Raw genomic sequence first — 19431 nt, forward strand, 5'->3', positions numbered from 1 at the left:
ATGTGTATGTGTGCCTGCATGTAGGTAAGTGTACCCATGTCCTGTAATGCCCGTGGAGGACAGAAGAGGCCGTCTGATCCCCTGGAACTGGAGTTACAGACAAATGTTAGCTGTCATGTGGGTGCTAGGATTCAAACCTGGGTCTTCTGCAAGAACAACCAATGTTCTTAACCACTGAGCCATTTCTCCAGCCCTTAATCTATCTAGACTTAAGGAAAGTCTAGAAAGAAAGAGAGATTAAAAAAAAAAAAAAAAAAAAAACCACAGGAGAGAGAAAAGGATCTTTTAAAAAGTACATAATTTTTAAAAGCTAAAGAAAACAAACTGCCAGATTAAAATGGCAAAGTGAATAATCAGTGTGACCGAAAACACACACCACAAATTTCAAAAGAGGAAAAATGGTCACCTACAAAGGAATAAGAATCAGACTGGCATTAATTTAACTTCTCACCAGTGACTAGTGAGATGGCTCAGTGGGTAAACACACTTGCTGTACAAGTCTAATGGCCCATGTATAATCCCCAGAATCTGTTATGGAAGGAGAGAACTGACTTCTCAAAGTTGTCCTCTGAACTCCACACAATGCACCATGGTGTACCTGCACCCACACTTACACATAAACACCATATAAACACACATACAAAATAATAAAAAATTTGAACTTCTTGCCAGCAACTTTAATGTTTTTTTAAAAAAGATATTTATTTATTTATTTATTTATTTATTTATTTATTTACGAATGAATGAATGAATGAACGACAGGGTCTCATTATGCAGCCCAGGTTCGCCCCAAACCCTCAATCCTCCTGCCTATCTCCTGAGTGCTGGAATTAGTGTCAACACACCCAGCCAGCAAACTCAATAATAAAGTAAAATGAGCTACTCAAACTATAAATCGAAGAATCAAAGCCAAAAAAAGACCCTGTTTCAAATACAAGATCTTAGGGGCCTGGAGAGATGGCTTGGCAGTTAAGAACACTGGCTGCTCCTACAGAGGACCTGGGTATGAATCCCAACACCCACATGGTAGTTAACAACTGTCTGTAATTCCAGTTTCAGGGGATCTGATGCCCTTTTCTGTCCTATGCAGGAATTGTGCGACTGATGCACTTGCATACATGCAGGCAGAACACTCATATACATAAAATAGAAAAACCAACCAAGCAAAAATCAAATGCAATAAATTTATCTCCCTCCACCACAGTAAGAATCAAGAAACAAGCCGGGCGTGGTGGCACATGCCTTTAATCCTCATATTTGGGAGGTAGAGGCAGGCAGATAGAGCCCTGTGAGATTAAGACCAGCCTGGTCTACACAGAGTTCTAGGCCAGGTGGGGCTACAGGAGGACTCTGTCTCAAAAAACTAAAAACAAACAAACAAACAAAAATAAGCAAAAACAAAGAGAAAGTGTTAGAAATAAATGTGAAGTGTAATGAAAAGGAATTTACGAAGACAGTCTTGTGGTATATTTAGAAAATTAGGGAGGTTTCCAGGGGTCTAGGGAGATGGCTCAGTTTTGGTAAAAGCCTTGCTATGCAAACATGAGGACCTGAGTTGATTCTCAGAACCCACGTAAAAAAGCTGTGTCTGTATCTCAGTGCTGGGGAGGCAGAGGCAAGGGGATTATGGAGAGAGCTGAACTAGCAGGTTCAATGAGAGACCCTATCTCAAAAAATAAGGCAGAGAGAGACTGAGAAAGGCACTGGGTATTGACTTCTGACCTCCTTATGTAAGCACACACATGTGTATCTGTACACACACACACACACACACACACACACGAAAGCAAATGGTCCAGATTAGAGCAGAAAAAGTAATGGGCTCTGATGGAAATTTTAAGAAAACAAGGAGTTGGAGAGATAGCTCAGTGGTCAAGAATGTTTGCTGCAAAACTATGAGGACCTGAGTTCAGATCCAAACAGTCACATAACAACCTGGATGTGGCCTCACATGCATCTGTAACCCCAGAGCTGTTGGGGGGTGTGTGTCCTCAGAACAGGAGGATTGCTGGCTGCCAGCCTAGCTGAAAACAAACCAAATCAAACCAGTGAGCTCCAGGTTCAGGGAGAGTTGCTCCTCCAAGGAGTAAGGCAGAACATAACAGAGGAGGACTCCTGACACCCTCCTCTGGCCTCCATGCACAAACACAAAAATAAATAAATAATAAAACAAAACTAGAAGAACCTAATATTATGTAACTAGAAGACCCTAATATATGCTTCTGCTTCCAACATTAAGTAAAAGCAACTCAAGGGGCTGGAGAAATGGCTCGGGGGTCAAGAGCACTGGCTGCTCTTGCAGAGGACCCAGGTTCGAGTCCCAGCACCCTCTTCTGACCTCCACGAGCATTGCACAATAAGGGTGCACTTACAAACATGCAGCCAATACACTCATACACATAAAATAAAAATAAAAAAAATATTAAAGAATAAAAAAAAATAAAAACTCAAAACTGTAGGAAAACAAAAGGGCTACTGGGAGGAAGACATCCAAACAGGGCCATCTTCTTTAAGTAGTATAGAGGATATATACTCTATCCCTGGAGAGAAAAATTAGTTCTGGTATACTGCTTGACCTTATAGATACCAGTAACTACAGAGGTATAACACACATGACTTCAACATTTCCAGTTAATTTACAGAAGAAAGTACTCAAACATGTCCATTCTGTAGTAGCTGTTCCCGATGAAATGAAACTCTGCTTCCAGGGGAAGGGAGGTGGGGAAGAGAAGAAGGCTCAGAAGACTCTGGAGGCTCAGGAAACAACAAATTACCAGTCACAAGACCCCTCCCCAAGGTTATATAGGGACTAAACAATCTTAGGGGAGAGGGGGCCGTCTGATGGAGCTGGCTTCAAGTTAGGGAGCTCCAAGGATGCAGTTTTCATGAGTACCCTCTTATGCTGGAGTGGGCCTTCCCATGATGCTGCTGCCTTTTAGGCATCCATGTTCCTCTAGGCAACTCCTCACACAAGTTTCTGTAAGCAATCCTAATATATACATTCATTCACCAAGCTATACTTGTGTGAAATTGATTTTCTGGTCTACCATCAGTGCCCTACCTGGGATAAATATATATCTCCTCATGTCTCCCCAGAAAAAGTTAAATGATAATACAGCATAATATAATAGTTACCAGTATGACTAAAATGAAACTAAACACACAGTTGCCACATCTTATACAGCACAGCTTCAGAAGTCACAGAATAGAACAAGAACTAAATAAGGATGCTGTTGTATTTACCAATATAAGAACTAGTGAAGGAAAATATAAGAGTATATAGCATGTTTGCTTATGGGTATATGTATACAAATTAAACCAACACACTGAAAGAAATGAAAACGGTGTGTTAAATTCATTTAACATGTCTTCTTTTTGAAAGTGATAGGTCAGTAAGTCATATCCAAAGTCAGGAAGTCAAGAGTTAAAGAACAAGTACTTCAGGCACATGCCTTTAATCCCAACACTCGGGAGGTAGAGGCAGGTGGGATCTATCTCTGAGTTCTAGGCCAACCGGAGTTACAGGGAGACCCTGACTCAAAAAGACAAAAGCACTCCATAGGGAGCAGAGCTGCACACAGTAAAGGGTAGGGTGGAATACTGAAACTTTTAATTAGGAAGCTTTTACAAAAGAAGCACCTGCATGTCATGGTAGCACTAGTCACAATAGTCAAGATAGGGAATCAGCTTAGGTGCTTATCAAAGGCCAAACAGATAAAGAAAACAGAGTATATATACAATCTAGTATTAGTCCATAAAGAAGAACAAAACCATATCCTCTGTAGGAAAATGGAAAGTCCTGGAGTATATCATGTTAAGCAAAATGAGCTAGGCTCAGAAAGACAAGTACAGTATATTTTCTCTCATCTGTGAAAGCTTAGGAGAAAAAGATGACATGAAAGCAGAACAGATATTAGGGAATGGGAAGAAGACTGGGGGAGGACAAAAGAAAGTGAGCATGATCAAAGCATGACATATGCATGTAGGAAAAGATCTTAGTTCATCTGTGACATTACCCGTTAATCTGTATGATCAGTAAGTATTCATTACAATTAAAATAGAATTTTGTGAATATTAAAAAAGCAGACTTAGTAGTATTAATAATTAGTTGTCAGGGTTGTGAACCTTTGAATAAAACCATGCTAATACACCTTTTTCTCCTGATAAACCAACTTTCTATAATGGGTAATAATGCCTGAATTAGAAGTTGGGCCATGTTCTGGAGAAAAAAAAAAAAAGGCCTTGTCTGTAGTAACTCTAAAAAAGGCTACAGTACCTCTAAATACTTTAGGAGGAAACATATTCTCCATTTGAAGTTAAAAGTCAGAATACTAAAATTATTTAGAGTGGTATTATATAACAATACATATCAAAATCATTGCATTTACGCTTTTAAACATAAAAATAAGCTTTTCACAGATTTAAATGCAAAACTCTGGAATACTGGCAAGAAAGAAAAAAGGCCAAGGCAAAAACCAAGAGCATTTCCCCCCCAAATGTCAGAGAAGTTGTAATAAAAGGAACATTTTAATTTCAATTATTCATTACTAATAGCTGCTAGGTTACCAGTATTTGCAGTAAAGCCTATTTCAAAAATTAATCTTCCTTTAGAACACCTGACTACTAATATCAGTACCAAAGTAAGTTCCTAGCACGGTGGCCTTACTCACATGCCCTTTGCTGCTAATAGAGTGAAAGAGGATAAAAAGGTGAAAGCGCATGGACTTGGGTCATCTCACTTTTCTGGACAGTGTTTTGATAGTCCAGGTTCAGGGTAGAAATAAAGACTAGTACAGTTAAGAAGTGAAAGAAAGCTTAACATCACTTCTGATCCAGATGATTAGCCCTGTTCTTAAAGATGGGCACACCAAACCATAAAAGTCCTTGTGTCTCTCAGTGAAGTATGTTGGGTTACAGACTATACATAATCTTCATATTCAGTTTTTATAAGCACCATATCACCTTATTATAGAAGTTCACACAAAAATCTGATGACTTAACCAAGGTCACAAAGCTAATATATAACATATAGTTTACCATTTTGAAAGTCTTATCCAACTTTAGGTATAAAAAGATGAGGTACCACCTGGGCATTAAGAGTCACAAAATACTTGAAAATGTTCTTGATGATGATCTATATTTTGGCATGATGTAGTGGGATAATACTAATTTTAGAAGAGAATTAATACATTAGCTGTACGAGGCCTGAACTTATTCTATATGCTAAGCAATGCTTTTGCTACATGGAAGCTAATAAAGTTAAGAACTATTTTATTTGTTGTCACTTCTAATAGGCCTTCTATAATGGAGTCAGTTTACTAAGGATCTAGTAATGACTGAACTTAGTTCAAAAGATAACCAAAAATTCAAACACAAATCACTTACGCATTTGAACGAGATATGAATATTATGATTAAGTATATTATTCAACATACAAAATAGTTGAAATATTTAAGTAATAAAACTTTTAAATCTTTAGAATGCCAAGAAAATTCCTTCTTCCTACTTTTTAGATTTATTATAAACATGTACAAAAATGCAAAATGCTCTATAGGTTTGGGATATAACCTGCCATTAGACCATCATCTATGTATTAATTACAAAATAGCATCAATAAACCTGAAGTGTTCAAGTCAGCATTTACTATGTAATGAACAAATGTTACCTTTCTTTCTCAAGCTCTTCCAAATATCCAGTACTTTCTCTGCTTCCATTAACAAACGCTCTTCTTGGAAATGAGCCCATGGGAACAGGACTGCACTCTCCTGAACGACTGGATACTGATCCTTCTCGGCTTCCATAAGAACGGAGGGACATTTTTGACCGTAATTTCACTCCAGGAAAATTGTTGCTATCTAAGTTAAATTCTAAGTAGAGACAAATTCTTATGTAGTAATTCCTTTATGTCATGCAAAATATTCCTAAAGGTATTGCATTAAGGGTGAATTCTTGCTGGGCATGGTGGTGCATGCCTTTGACCTCAGCACTTGGGAGGCAGGGGCAGGCTGATCTCTGGTCTACACAGTCAGTTCCAGGCCAACTGGGGCTACAGGGAGACCCTGTCTCAAAAAGACCAAATAATAAACAAACAAACAAACAAATAAATAAATAAATAAATCAGAGTACTTAAAACTTTCCTTGCAAAGTCAGTCTGAGTCAGGAAGAAGGTATACTGAAGGAAAATGTCCATTTTAAAATTCCCTCTGGATAACAATATTAGGAACTGAAAATATAATTACCTTGCCTAGTTTCAATTATTATTAAGTACTATCCCTGTTTGACACTGGAATTTTTAGGCAACAAAATGAGAAAGATATTTTACAAGGAATTCTGCTAAAAATGGCTCCTGCATGGGAAAAGACAAGTATCTCTGTCCCAGATGGAACACAGACAACACTCCTTCAAACCTATCTGCTGTGTAAGTCTATGGCATATGGCATAGTGAAATCCTAGATAGCGAATGGTATAGTAACAAAGAATTCTTAAAAGAGCTCAAAGTTTTCAAGGAGGAAACTTAAAATACTATACTTAAAACCAGCTAAGTGAGAAGAAATGATAAGCAAGCAGACTTTTCTTATATTTGCACTTCAACCACTGCACCACTGGGCACTGATAAATGGGGAAGGTTGGTCCAGACACCCAAATTAACGCCAGCTCTACGTGAATCTATAATATCTAAAGCTTGTAACATGAGCTAAAGATATTAAAACACCTTTGAAAAATCTACCTTTAAGGGCTGGAGAGATGGCTCAGAGGTTAAGAGCACTGCTGCTCTAGCAGAGGACCTGAGTTCAATTCCCAGTTCCCACATTGTGGCTAACAACCGTCTATCCAGTTCCAGGGGATCCAACGCCCTCTTCTGACCTCTGCATGCATTGCACGACACAGTGTGCTTATACACATGCAGGCAATACATGCATACACATAAAAAATAATAATTTAAAAGTCTACCTTTAAGACGCTCTAGTAAGTCTATCTGTCCAGAGGAAGTCATACTTTCATCTTCAATACTTCCTTGTAGCTGTTTAAGTACTTCCTATTAGAAACAGAATACAACATATTAATATGAAATTCTAAAAACAGTCTTGAAGATTTGATTCTATATTTTTTGGAAGTTAGATTATGACTGGGGAAAAAGTTACTCCAGTTCACTCTCAAAACATGCCAAAAGCCACAAAGCTTATTAGATATATTACTTATTATTCATTATGTTAATCCTCTAACAATAATACTGACATTCTGTGATAATGGTGACTATGGGGAGTTTCTATGTGAGACACTATATGGCACACTCAAAAGGAGAACAATGGGGGTATAAGCAAACCACATCATACACATTTATAAAAAGACACAATGAGACAAACCCATAATTGTGTACAATATATGCTAATAAAGACATCTGTTAGCTTTTTTTTTTTTTTTTTTGGTCTTTTTGAGATAGGGTCTCCCTGTAGCCCCAGCTAGCCTGGAACTCACTATGTAGACCAGGCTGGCCTTGAACTCATAGAGATCCACCTGCCTCTGCCTCCTAAGTGTTGGGATTAAAGGCATGTGACACCACACCCAGTATGTTAGCTTTTAAATAAGGTGAATTTTTTGGTTTTATTTTTTTTTAAACATTTAAAAAATATTTTATTTATTATTTTTATTTTATGTGTATGTGTGTATTGCCTGCATGTAGGTAAGTGCACCTGTGTCGGAGGTCAGAGAGGCTGTCGGAACCCCCTGGGACTGGAGTTACGGACAGTTGTTAGCTGCCACGAAGGTGCTGGGATTCGAACCCGGGTCTTTTGCAAGAACAGTGTTCTTAACTGCTGAGCCATCTCTCCAGGGCCTGTTGTTCTTTTTGAGATGGGTCTCCCTGTAGCCCCAGCTGGCCTGGAACTCACTATGTAGACAAGGCTGGACTTGAACTCACAGAAATCCACCTGCCTCTGCTGGGATTAAAGGCGTGTGCCACCACACCCAGCTAATAAGGTAAATTATTATCATTTTGAAATAACTAAGACCTGCAACCACACAAAAAGTAGCTGTGCTAACAACAGCCCACGTCTCTTACCCTTATATCAATGTGACCAACAAGACAGATCTGCTGTTTATCAACTTAATACTCAAATTCTGATACCACATTTCAGTATGTTCTCCTAGAATACTGATGTACATTCATAGACTTGTATGTGAGCTGTCACCTGCTCTTTGCACCAGTTTCCCTCCTCACCTAAACTACTTCTTGATAATTTTTTCTCCAAGAATGTTGGAAAGTCATCTAGCTTTTCTGTTTTTGTCTGTAAATTTTGTCTTTTATGAATCTTCCTTAATAATTCACATTGCATACACAGAGGGATTCCATTCTGCCTTCCAGAATAGTCCTTTGTTTGGGAAAGAATCAGGGTTTTTTACAGCCCAGGAGCTGCAAATTCATGGCATTCCCCTGCCTGACCTAAGGGCTAGGATTACAAGCATTAACCACCATACCCAGCTTACCTTTTTCTTTCTTTTTTAATGTTAATTTTTCTTTAAAAAATTTAATCACATTTATTTATGTGTTGTGTGTGCATGTCTGAGGGCATGGGTCAGTTCTCTCCTTCCACCATGTGGATCCTGGGGCTAGAACTCAGGAACCATGTTCGGTGGCAAGTACCCTTAGCTACTGAGCCATGTCACCAACTGTAACTTTTTCTAATTTTGTTTCAAAAAGAAAATTAACATAGTCAAGTTGTGGTGGCACACGCCTTTAATCCCAGCACTCAGGAGGCAGAGGCAGGTGGATCTCCATGAGTTCAAGGCCAGCCTGGTCTACATAGTGAGTTCCAGGACAGCTGGGGCTACAGGGAGACCCTATCTCAAAAAGACCAAAAAAAAAAAAACAACAACATCGAACGATCTGTAGAGTGAAACCACTGCTTGTCCATGGTTGGGATCCTATTCGAAAAAGCATAGATTGTTTTTTTTTTTTTTTTTTTTTTTTTTTAAAGTATCCTCTATGTGTGGTTTTTTGTTTTTTTTTTTTTAGTTTTATTTATTATTTTTATTTTGCGTGTATGTGTGTATTGCCTGCATGTAGGTAAGTGCACCCGTGTTGTGCAATGCTGGTGGAGGTCAGAGAGGCTGTTGGATCTCCTGGGACTGGAGTTATGGACAGCTGTTAGCTGCCATGTGGGTGCTGGGATTTGAACCCAGGTCTTCTATAAGAACCAGTGTTCTTAACCTCTGAGCCATCTCTCCAGCCCCAAGAGCATAGATTTTATTGAAAACATTTCATTCAGGAGACATGCAGCTCCTGGGCTATCAAAATGAGACTCTGTCTTAAAAAAAAAGGGGGGGGGTGGTAAGGGATAGGGAGATGGACAGAGAAAGAAAATAGGCCATGTCATGTACTCTTGAGTGCTTGAATGTCCAACAAGGATCAAATAACCCACGGATATGACACATAATGGGATAGTATACAACTATAAAAAACAAAATCTTTACCAACAAGACGACCACAGTATTTCATGGAGGAAAATGAAGCATGTAAAATATGATCCTATTAAATGCATGTTTATATAGACACACATACAATGTAACAAAATAAAAATGTATAAATGCAAGCACTTTACCATCAAGCTTCAGCTCTAGTCCTTGGCAGTTCTCATCCCCTCCTTCTCTCCACCCCCCACTCTTTTCTTCTTGGAGATTGAGTCTTGCTATAAAACTCAGACTAGCAATGACCTCACTATGCACCAGGCTGACCTCAAACTGGCAGTTCTGCTTCTTCCGTCTAAGTGCTGAGAACCAGCGTGGGCTACCATGCCCAGCTTAAAAGCTCTGAGTTATTCTGAATTCTTATTTATCATTTTTCCCCTTCCACAGTTAGTCTTTGCCTGCTCCAAGGACATGAAGCTATTCCATAAGTTCTTTTCTGGAAGACACTGTTCTGTCTTTTACATGCAGCTCTATAACCTACTTTACATTGATTTTTACACATGGTTTTTGCACTCTGATTTTTATAGATAACTATTACTATACTGTTTATTGAAAAGACTTCCTCACTGAGAAATCAGTGGTATCAGGGATGCCTTTAAATAATTTTCTGAATCCTGTTTCTTTTAGTGTGTCAGTCTACTATACTCATCACATTGTCTTTAAAAGCTTTATTCGATTTGCATTAGTTCTCAGCAACTATTTGCCAAATGTTGCTTTCTCCCACTCTTTCTCTTGAGATGTCAATTACATTTTCCTGTGTATTTGCCTGACTTGTATAACTATTACATGCTGTGCTAGATAGCTTTAGTTGTCAACTTGACACATCTGGATAGAGGGAGCCACAACTGGGGAACTGTCTCCATTGGACTTGCCTGTGGCCATGTCTGTGGGGTATTTTCTTGATTGCTAAATGGTGTGGGAGGGCTCAGCCCACTGTGGGCAGTGCCACACCTGAGCAGGTAGTTCTGTATTATATAAGAAAGCAGGCTGAACATGGGGCAGGAGAGCAAGCCAGTAAGCAGCATTCCTCCATGGCCTGTGCTTCAGCTCCTGCCTCCAGGTTCCTGCATGTGTGTGAGTGCACCTGTGTCATGCCCTGCTCATGGAGGTCAAGAGAGGGCATCAGATCCCTAAGAACTGGAGTTATGGATGGTTGTTAGCTGCCATGTGGGTGCTGGGAATCAAACCCTGATCCTCTGCAAGAGCAGTCAGTACTCTTAACTGCTGAGCCATCTCTCCAGGTGCTGAACACAGCAACAAAATAATATGGTTATGTAGAGACAGAAGCATCTAAATAAATACCATGTTAGAAGAATCACCTCTGTGGGCAGTTATTAATGAAGCATTTATATCATTGTTGCATTTTGACAAAATGAAAAAATTTAAAAGTCTTTATGTACATGTAAAGTATCTTTACAGAGTATAAGAACAAAAAATTAAAAGTTCAGATTGGCACATTTCACGGTTTATTTTGAAGATTTAGTTATCAAGTAAGTGTACTTGTACTACATGGTTATGAAAAGAAACTATGATGCAGAGAAAAATGGGAGTTGAGCTGCAGCTCCCTGAAAGAACACAACTGTTCACGGGTAAATTATATTACAAAACCAATTCCCAGCATCCACATGGTGGCTAACAACCATTCACAACTCCAGTTTCAGGGGAATCTGATGCTGTCTTCTGGCCTCTGCGGGCATTACACAACACGGGTGCACCTACTTACAGGCAAGCAATATACTCATACACATAAAAATAATAAAGAAAGCATTTTTTAAAAAGACAGTTAAGCTGAGTTCTAACTTTGAAGTTAAAAATATACTATAATGGGCACAGTGCTTTGTACCTACTACTTGGGATCCTGAGGCAGGAAGATCACTTGAATTTAAAAGATTGAGGCCAGCCTAGGCAACATAGCAAGATCATGACTGAAAGAAACAAAAAGTATTTTCAGTTTTGCAATTTTATGATTCCAGGCCATCCAAATCCCAGGTAATCTGTGTTTTATTCTATTTTATTACAAGGAAATTTAAACACATACACAAGTATGGAGACTATAGTACCAAATTTCCATGCACCGCCCAGCCTTATTTCAATGGTTATCAATTCATAGCCAATCTTTTTCCATTCACACCCTTACTAACTTCCTCAATTTTCACCTTTCTAGTCCAGATTTATTCTGAAAACAAATCTTAGACATCGTATAATTTCTGGTTTTCCTCCATCTTTTGTGGTGCTGGGCACTGAACCCACAGCCTTATGCATGCTAAAGCAAGGACTCCACCACTGAGCTACTTTCCTGGTCCCCAGAGAGCAATGTTAGTTTTTCTTTTTTGTGGTGAAGGAGAGTGAGACTAGGGGTCTTGCCATATTTCTTTTTGCAAATTTTTTTAATAGGCATATTTAAATAAGAATCCTTTCTAAATACACAGTACCATAACTATACATAAAAACAAATACTTCCTTAATATCCTCAAATATGTGGTCTGCTCCCATTTCCCTAACTCTTTACACATATCCTGGCTGTTATCTGGCAATATTTTTTATTTTTTATTTATTTTTAACTTTTTTATATGTGTTTGAGTGTATTGCCTGCTGCTGTGTAAGTGTACCCATGTTGTGCAGTGCCCGTGGAGGTCAGAAGAGGGTGTCAGATTCCCCTGGAACTGGAGTTGTGAATATTTTTTAGCTGCCATGTGGATGCTGAAAATTGAACCTGGGTTATCTGCGAGAGGAGTCAGTACACTTAACTGCTGAGCCATCTCTCCAGCCCCCAATCTGGCAATATTTTTATATTTTACATCAGTGCCATGTAACCCACATCAAGGCAGTATCTTCCTTTGCCAGTAGGTGGTACTACAGCTTAAATTTTAGGTTTCCTTAGTTTAAATAATCTAAAGACATGCCTTGCCTTGCTTTGTGGTTAAGTAAGTTGATAACCAGGAAGCATGGTTTAATATTATAGAATATATTTCAAAGTCTAGTAAATGTTTTTAGGGAGAATAACTACTGCATTGCATTAACTTTAATCCAGTTTCTTTTTATGAATCAATATTCTGAGACAAAACCAACAGCTCATAGTTCCTGCTCTTCGGTAGCAAAAAGCCTGTGAAAGAAGAGATATGCAAACATTTTATTTAAGGTTGTAATTGCTATTCTGTCGGATGCCCAATCCCAATGAAACATATGTATTGATTTGCAAGCGTGTTTGCTGAAACATACAATCAGTACTGAATTCAGACAGATCTCAAGTTTAATATGTCTTATATATAATACAGATTATACCAAGTGAATTAACAGGTAACCTGATATTCCACTGTAAAAACTGAAGTGTGTGACTGATATTACTGCTCTTAGAGACATTCTACTTTGGCGTGGAGATGGACTTGAAGTAGGTTAAAAATGTCTCCCCAAGAATGATTTTTTTTAAAGTCATTTTTGAATTTGTTTAAAGAGACTCAAGAGTTCTGCACTACAAATCAGATCTTTATTATCTAGACAGGCCTGTGAAGAGGGGCTCTGTGCAAGAAATGCCACAGCAAAGCAGAGCCAAAGATATTGGTATTCTGTGTCTTTAAACATTCACAAACACATGCTATGAATAACAGTTTAAAGTGCACTGTGTGGATAAGTATTAAGATTAAAAAAGGCTCTTTTGGGGCTAGAGAGATGGCTCAGTGGTTAAGAGCACTGACTGCTCTTGCAGAGGTCCCAGGTTCAGTTCCCAGCACCCACATGGTGGCTACAAACCGTCCTTAACTCTAGTTCCAGGGGAATACAAAGCCCTCTTCTGACCTCTGCGGCACTTCACGACATGGGTGCACTCACACACATGTAGGCAATACACTCATACACATAAAATAAAAATAATAAATAAACTATTTTAAAAAGGCTCTTTTTGGGTGCATGCCTTTAATCCCAGCACTTGGGAGGTAGAGGCAGGTGGATCTCTGTGAGTTCAGGGCCAGCCTGGTCTACATAGTGAGTCTCCTGTCTCAAAAAGACCAAATAAAAAAAAAAAAAAGGCTCTTTTTTAATCTACTAGATAACTGATTCAGGTGTTTTAAGATCACTCATATGTAGATTGTGGTAAGAGGAATAAATGTTTGTCTATAGTCTCTTCCCAAAAGGATGTGGAAATGAGCATTTTGGAGATGTTATTGCTGAAAAGTTTTATCACAGAAATAGAAAATTAGAACAGAAAAAAGACTGACAGGTAGTAAGAAATATATGTAAGAGCAAAAGGCTGAACTGTTATGATATTGAATATAAAGGATAAAAGAGAAACAAGAACAGTTTTTTGAGTGATACACAAAAGCCTAGAAAATGAAGACTTGGAAATGGTAGAAAGAGAACTAGATAGACTGACAAAAGGAAGAAATACAAAAAATAAGAGTGCTCAGAGGAAAAACAATTTGGCAACTAAGATATTAAGATAGCCAAGCAGCAAAACAGCATAAACAGAACAAGATTTTTAAAGAAAAGAAATAACATTTTTGTTGACAATCTCCAATTTTATAGTTATTAAGTTCGGTGAGAAGAGAATCTGCCTAAGTGGAAATTAAACTACTACATTTTTTTTTTTTTTTGGCTTTTTGAAGTGGGGTCTCCCTGTAGCCCCAGCTATCCTGGAACTCACTATGTAGACCAGGCTGGCCTTGAACTCAGAGATCCACCTGCCTCTGCCTCTCGAGTGCTGGGACTACAGGCGTATGCCACCATGCCCGGCAACTACTACAATTTTAATCCATTACTTTGAAACCAGAATGTTTTCTCATCTACAGACGAAAAACTCTTAACTTTTCTTGCTAGCTGGCAAAACTTCAGGGTTTGAGAGTATCATGGAAATCACCTATGCGTAAATGATACCTGCATTTTCTAAATAAGATAATTCAAAGCTTAAAAAGTAAGAACTAGTCACCAAGGTTAGCTTATTTTCTTTGCATGATTCATTAGATGAATTTAACATATTTACTAAGAATATGTCAAGTTTTGCAAGAAAGAGTTTACACATTATTGAGGGAATAGTGAATAAAAATAGATAAGCTACAATAAAAGTCACAGTCTTGATACCTTCATATTAGATGCCTCAGTTTCCAGTTTTGTAAGGTGATTGGAATTATCTTCTAGCTCTTGCCGAAGATTTGAGTTCTCCATCTTCAGTGCCTCAACTTGCTTTAACAACTGATCATATGAAGCTGCGGCCATCCTTGGCTACCCTTGGACCTATAAGGTTAAAAAGGATTTTGAAATTCACTACTAAAATAATATAGCAGCTGCTTGTTTTAAGAAATGGACAAAGGAAGAAAAACTCTCAAGACATGTCATAGGAAGAGTTGAGTTTATGTGCTGGTTTGGTTCAAAACAGTATCACCAAGCAGCAGCATCTATCTAAGAGGATGGACCACTGAGATCTTAAAGACAAACAGGATTAAAAAAGCAGATAGAGCTTAAGTAGTGTTTGAAAATACCTGCCTTATCACAGTAATTGCTATCATGTATGAATTTTTCAAGGATTTAAAGATAATTTAACCAGTTTTTTATGTTAAACTTAGGGAAGATAATCATTAATAGGAAATTTATATTATTAATGTTAGTTTTTGATTTGAACATAGTTTATAGGTTTTTAGAGCCAGGAGAGACTAATGAGTTGATAATCCTTTTATTTAATAAAAGGCTTGTCTTAAACCTCATCCATGGTGAAGTAGTTCTGAAGACCTAAGTTTTCATGAAATAGCAGTCATTTACAAAATTGTCAGAAAGGAAAGCATAGGATGAATAGCCTGGTCTGTGGCAAAAGTGGGCTTAGAACCCACTGTATTATTGTGGCTAAGACACTTGAAAAAAGAAAAAAGGATGATCTTAAAAGTAAAGACTGTCAAAGAGATGTGAAGGAGAGTCTAGAATGACTGCAAAAGCAGAGAGAACAGCCAGGTAATAAGAGGCCCGTGGCACGATGAGCTATGGACTGATACGAGGAATATTAGGATTAATCAAGAGAGATTCAGGAAACCTAGATTCTCCTTTTAGTTTAATGTCAACTCACTCTGGAATAAAAAATAAGAATAAACAATTCTGAATTATTTAACACACAAAAGTATTAAATACTTTGTACATACATCAAAGCTTGATATAATATGCTTTTGTAAAAATTATCTACAAGAATGCAGACTGCGCACTTGTAACATTGGCTAGTTGTAATAATACTGGAGTTGTATAATCAGTTCTACAAGGCCAGAGTTACTGATGAAGCTGGGACAACCAATGATGCCTGAGAAGGGGAGACTTGGGACTGGGGAATCATCTATAAAAGTCTTTATAACTTAAAACAATGAATACTTACATTTGGAAATGTGGGTCTTAGTTTTAGGCTTGGTCATCATTTAAAAACCTTTGCTACTTCATTTTTAATTCATTTCATGATTTGTAAATAGGCATTTACTACATGCTTTAATATAACCTTTAGAAATACTGTTAAGATTAATAAAATGTAGGCTGAAAAACAAAAGTGCTAAATAAAATGTATTATAGAAATACACATGCAGGAGCTGGAACGATGGCTCAGTGGTTAAGAGCACTGGCTGTTCTTGCAGAAGACCCAGGCTCGAATCCCAGCACCCACATGGTGGTTAACTGTCAGAAACTCCAGTTCCAGTTAATCTGATGCCCTCTTCTGTCCTCCTTGGGCCCTGCACAACACAGGTGCACTTATATACAATGCAGGCACAACATTACACATAAAATAAAAATAAATTAAAAAAATAAACATAACTTCCTTAGTAGGACCTAATGTCTTAATAGTTTAAATCTTCCTTCTCTTAACACCAAAGAAGAGAAGAAGTCAATCACATTACAGGCAAAGGAGAGATCTTAAAAATCTTAAAAATGATATGCAGGAGTAATCATTTTTCTATTTCACATATGCCAACAATAAGCAGGTCTAGAAATGCATAGCACACTGAAATAATACAACACAAATGGGACTCTGACAGAACTCTAGTAACTAAGACTTAAGATTATTCATTTCAAATATAATCACAGGTAATTTTACACTAAAATAAAATGAGAAAAGCTAATAATAGAAATAGCATACAGAGGTATATTGAAAGAGAGAGGTCCAAACTGTACACAGTCACAAAAAGAACAACATGTACAAGGTGGACAGAGACTACTAAAAGTGTTTAGATGGGGATCAGTGTTGGCAAAACATTTTGTAGCACTTTGTTTTATTCAAAATTTCAGTCTTTTGAAGACAGGGTCTCCCTGTAGCCCCAGCTGGCCTAGAATTTGCTTTGTAGACCAGCTGGCCTTGAAGTCACAGAGATCCACCTTCCTCTGCCTCCAGACTGGTGGGATTAAAGGTGTGCACCACCACGCCCAATCAAAATTTCAGACTTTTAAAAATTACATGTTATATATGTGTGTGTGTGTGTGAATGTGAGTTCAGTGTCTGTAGAGGCCAGAAGAGGGTGTCTAATCTCCTGGACCTCAAGTTACAGGTGGTTGTGAGCCATCCCACATGGGTACTGGGAACTGAACTAAGGTCCTCCAGAGGAGCAGCAAGTTATTAACAGCTGAACCATCTCTCCAGCCCCCAGCTTTGTTTTGAACGGTAGTCTTTATGATTTTAATAAACTCTGTTCCCCTCTAGAACCCCAGACATTAAAATCTTTCTGTTCTGGAAAAGCAGGGCATTTTACCTAATTTAGAGAGGCTCTAGCTGTATCTCCCTAACCTGAAATTCACAGAATTTGTTAAATCATAAATTTACTTTGGAATATCTTTCCTGAAATTACAAGAATTTCATGTTACATATATCTTAACTGAAAGTCCCTAAATTTTTTAAAAAAATCTGGGGGTGGAGGTGTAGCTCAGTGTTACAGTGCTAGCCTAGAATGTACAAGGTCTGGGTTCAATCCCAGCAGCACAAAGAAACACAGGAAAGAAACTTGTGTAATAACATAATGGCATCATGCCTTGTGAAATAGGGGAAATCTCTGACAGTAACTTTCCTGAGAGCATGCAAACATCTCAACTCATTTTTCTGTCGTTAAGATGCCCACCTCGGCCCCCACTCCCCAAACTGTAAGTATGAGGTAGAGGAAAAGAAAGCAAAGGAGACTGTTATTAGACCTCTATCCAAATGCTTACTGAAAAACTTAGCACTGTTAAGAAGCAGGGCAAGGAGTAGGAAGATTTCAGATAGGCAAGAGATACATAGAATTAAATGTGGAGGATTCGTTACAACTAATTTAAGTCTGGGATTACCATTTTTTTCAATAATAGAACTGCTCTTATTTTTTAAAAAGACACATCTATCACTACTTTTAGATGGAAATGAAATAAATACCAACAAAAAGACAGGAAACTATGTGAATCATAAAAGACCTCCTAAAATCACAGAAGACCACTATTCAAACATATCTGAGAATTTCAGTGAAACAGATAATGTACTAGAACACATAATTTATCAAAACTCATCCCCACCCCCGCCAAAGAGATGGCAAAATTTCTAGTAAGATTTACAACAAAGGCCAGGTATGGTGGTGCGTACTTATAATCTTAGCACCTGAGAGGCTGAGGCAGAAGAATACTTACAGGTTCAAGTCCAGCAAGGCCTACATCTACATCTGGTTTGGGGCATGAGGGGCAGGAGGGGGGTTAACAGTGAAAAAGTTGTTACTCCTAGAAAATCAATTATATCACTTGACATACTAATAGACATATATGAAAAAAAACCACGATTGTGTTTATGATGAAAAGGCATTTACAAATTCAAGCCAGGCTAGGGGTGTAGTTCAGTGAATGGTTAACAGGTATGAGGTCCTGGGTTCAATTCAACACTAAACAAACCACCACCGAAACCCCCAGACTTCTTTAATATGATACATACCAGTCCTAAAACAGCAGCACATTTAACACAGAAACATCAGATATTGTCCTAAAACCAGGGAGGCCCTGGCTTTGTGCCATTCTATGACTTACAGCATCATGAATACTAACAAATGAAATTAGAATTAGATGGAATAATTATGTAACTGAAATACCTGAGAATAGTATACTAACATTTTAGTACAAGACATATTTCCTTTATATGTTCAGATAGAAGTCAATAGAATATTTTATAGAGGTTAACTTGTAAATTTTACATTTCCAATAAAAACACTACATAAGGTTTAGTTTGGCTATTGTTTTCTGCAGCAAGGCACTTGAAAAAACAGACTAGCAAAACTAAGAAAATATAAGATAACATGTAGTGGGGTAGACCCACTACATTTTCATATTGTGGCCCAAGCTGGCCTCAAACTTACAATATAGCCCAGGCTACCTTTCAACTTGTAGCAATCCTCCTGTCTCAGCCTCCCAAGGGTTGGGATTATAGATGTGTGCCAGCACATCTGGCTTTCAGTGGGTTAATTTTCTTGTTTGGGACAATTATAGTAAAGACAGGTAAGATATTAACAAGGAAGGCTGAGTGAAGTGCATATGGAAACTAATTCTTGGTCCTAATTTTCCTACTCTTCAGCATGTCCAAAGTGATTTAAAAACAGTTTTAAAAGCTTTAATACTGACAAATACATAAATCGGTGGGTAATATCTAACTATATATAATATAAATTCAGTATATGATAAAGGTAACATCTCAAATACTTGTGGAAAGATGGACTTTAAGAAGAGCTGGAGAGAAGGATAGCCATGAAGAATGTATCTGTTCCCCACAATGCACACTAGGGAAAGGTGCAGAAGGAACAGAGAGGGTTTGTGCTAGGCTTTGGACCCTCAGTCTTGCATACATGCTGTATTTTTTAGTTATACTCCCACCGCAGGAACAGATTTAAATGTTTTAAAAATATTTTATCACATTTTATTATGAAAACAGAGTTTTGGTTTTTAAATTTAAGACATTTAGATGGTGTATACTGTCCCCCAAGGAGGGCTTTAATATGCTTTAGAACATTAATTTTTTTA

The 19431-nt window shown here is 37.9% G+C and overlaps 1 protein-coding gene across 11 annotated transcripts in view; it reads right to left on the reverse strand.

Annotated features, from left to right (window-relative positions):
• Positions 1-19431, reverse strand: part of Apc (APC regulator of WNT signaling pathway) — a 151348-nt gene that overhangs the window by 71245 nt on the left and 60672 nt on the right. For 6 of the 11 annotated variants that reach the window (XM_029564132.1, XM_008834315.3, XM_008834318.3 and 3 more), the window contains exons 2-3: positions 6952-7036; positions 5666-5867 (exon numbers count right to left, since the gene is read on the reverse strand). In XM_029564132.1, the coding sequence (XP_029419992.1) occupies positions 5666-5867; positions 6952-7036 (287 nt within the window). Of the gene's footprint in view, positions 1-5665; positions 5868-6951; positions 7037-14535; positions 14689-19431 lie in introns of those variants that run through there. The other 5 variants (XM_008834316.3, XM_029564133.1, XM_008834313.3 and 2 more) reach the window with 2 other exon arrangements.

Source organism: Nannospalax galili, unplaced genomic scaffold (genome assembly GCF_000622305.1).
Source record: "Nannospalax galili isolate Female #2095 unplaced genomic scaffold, S.galili_v1.0 scaffold856, whole genome shotgun sequence".
NCBI lineage: Eukaryota > Metazoa > Chordata > Mammalia > Rodentia > Spalacidae > Nannospalax > Nannospalax galili.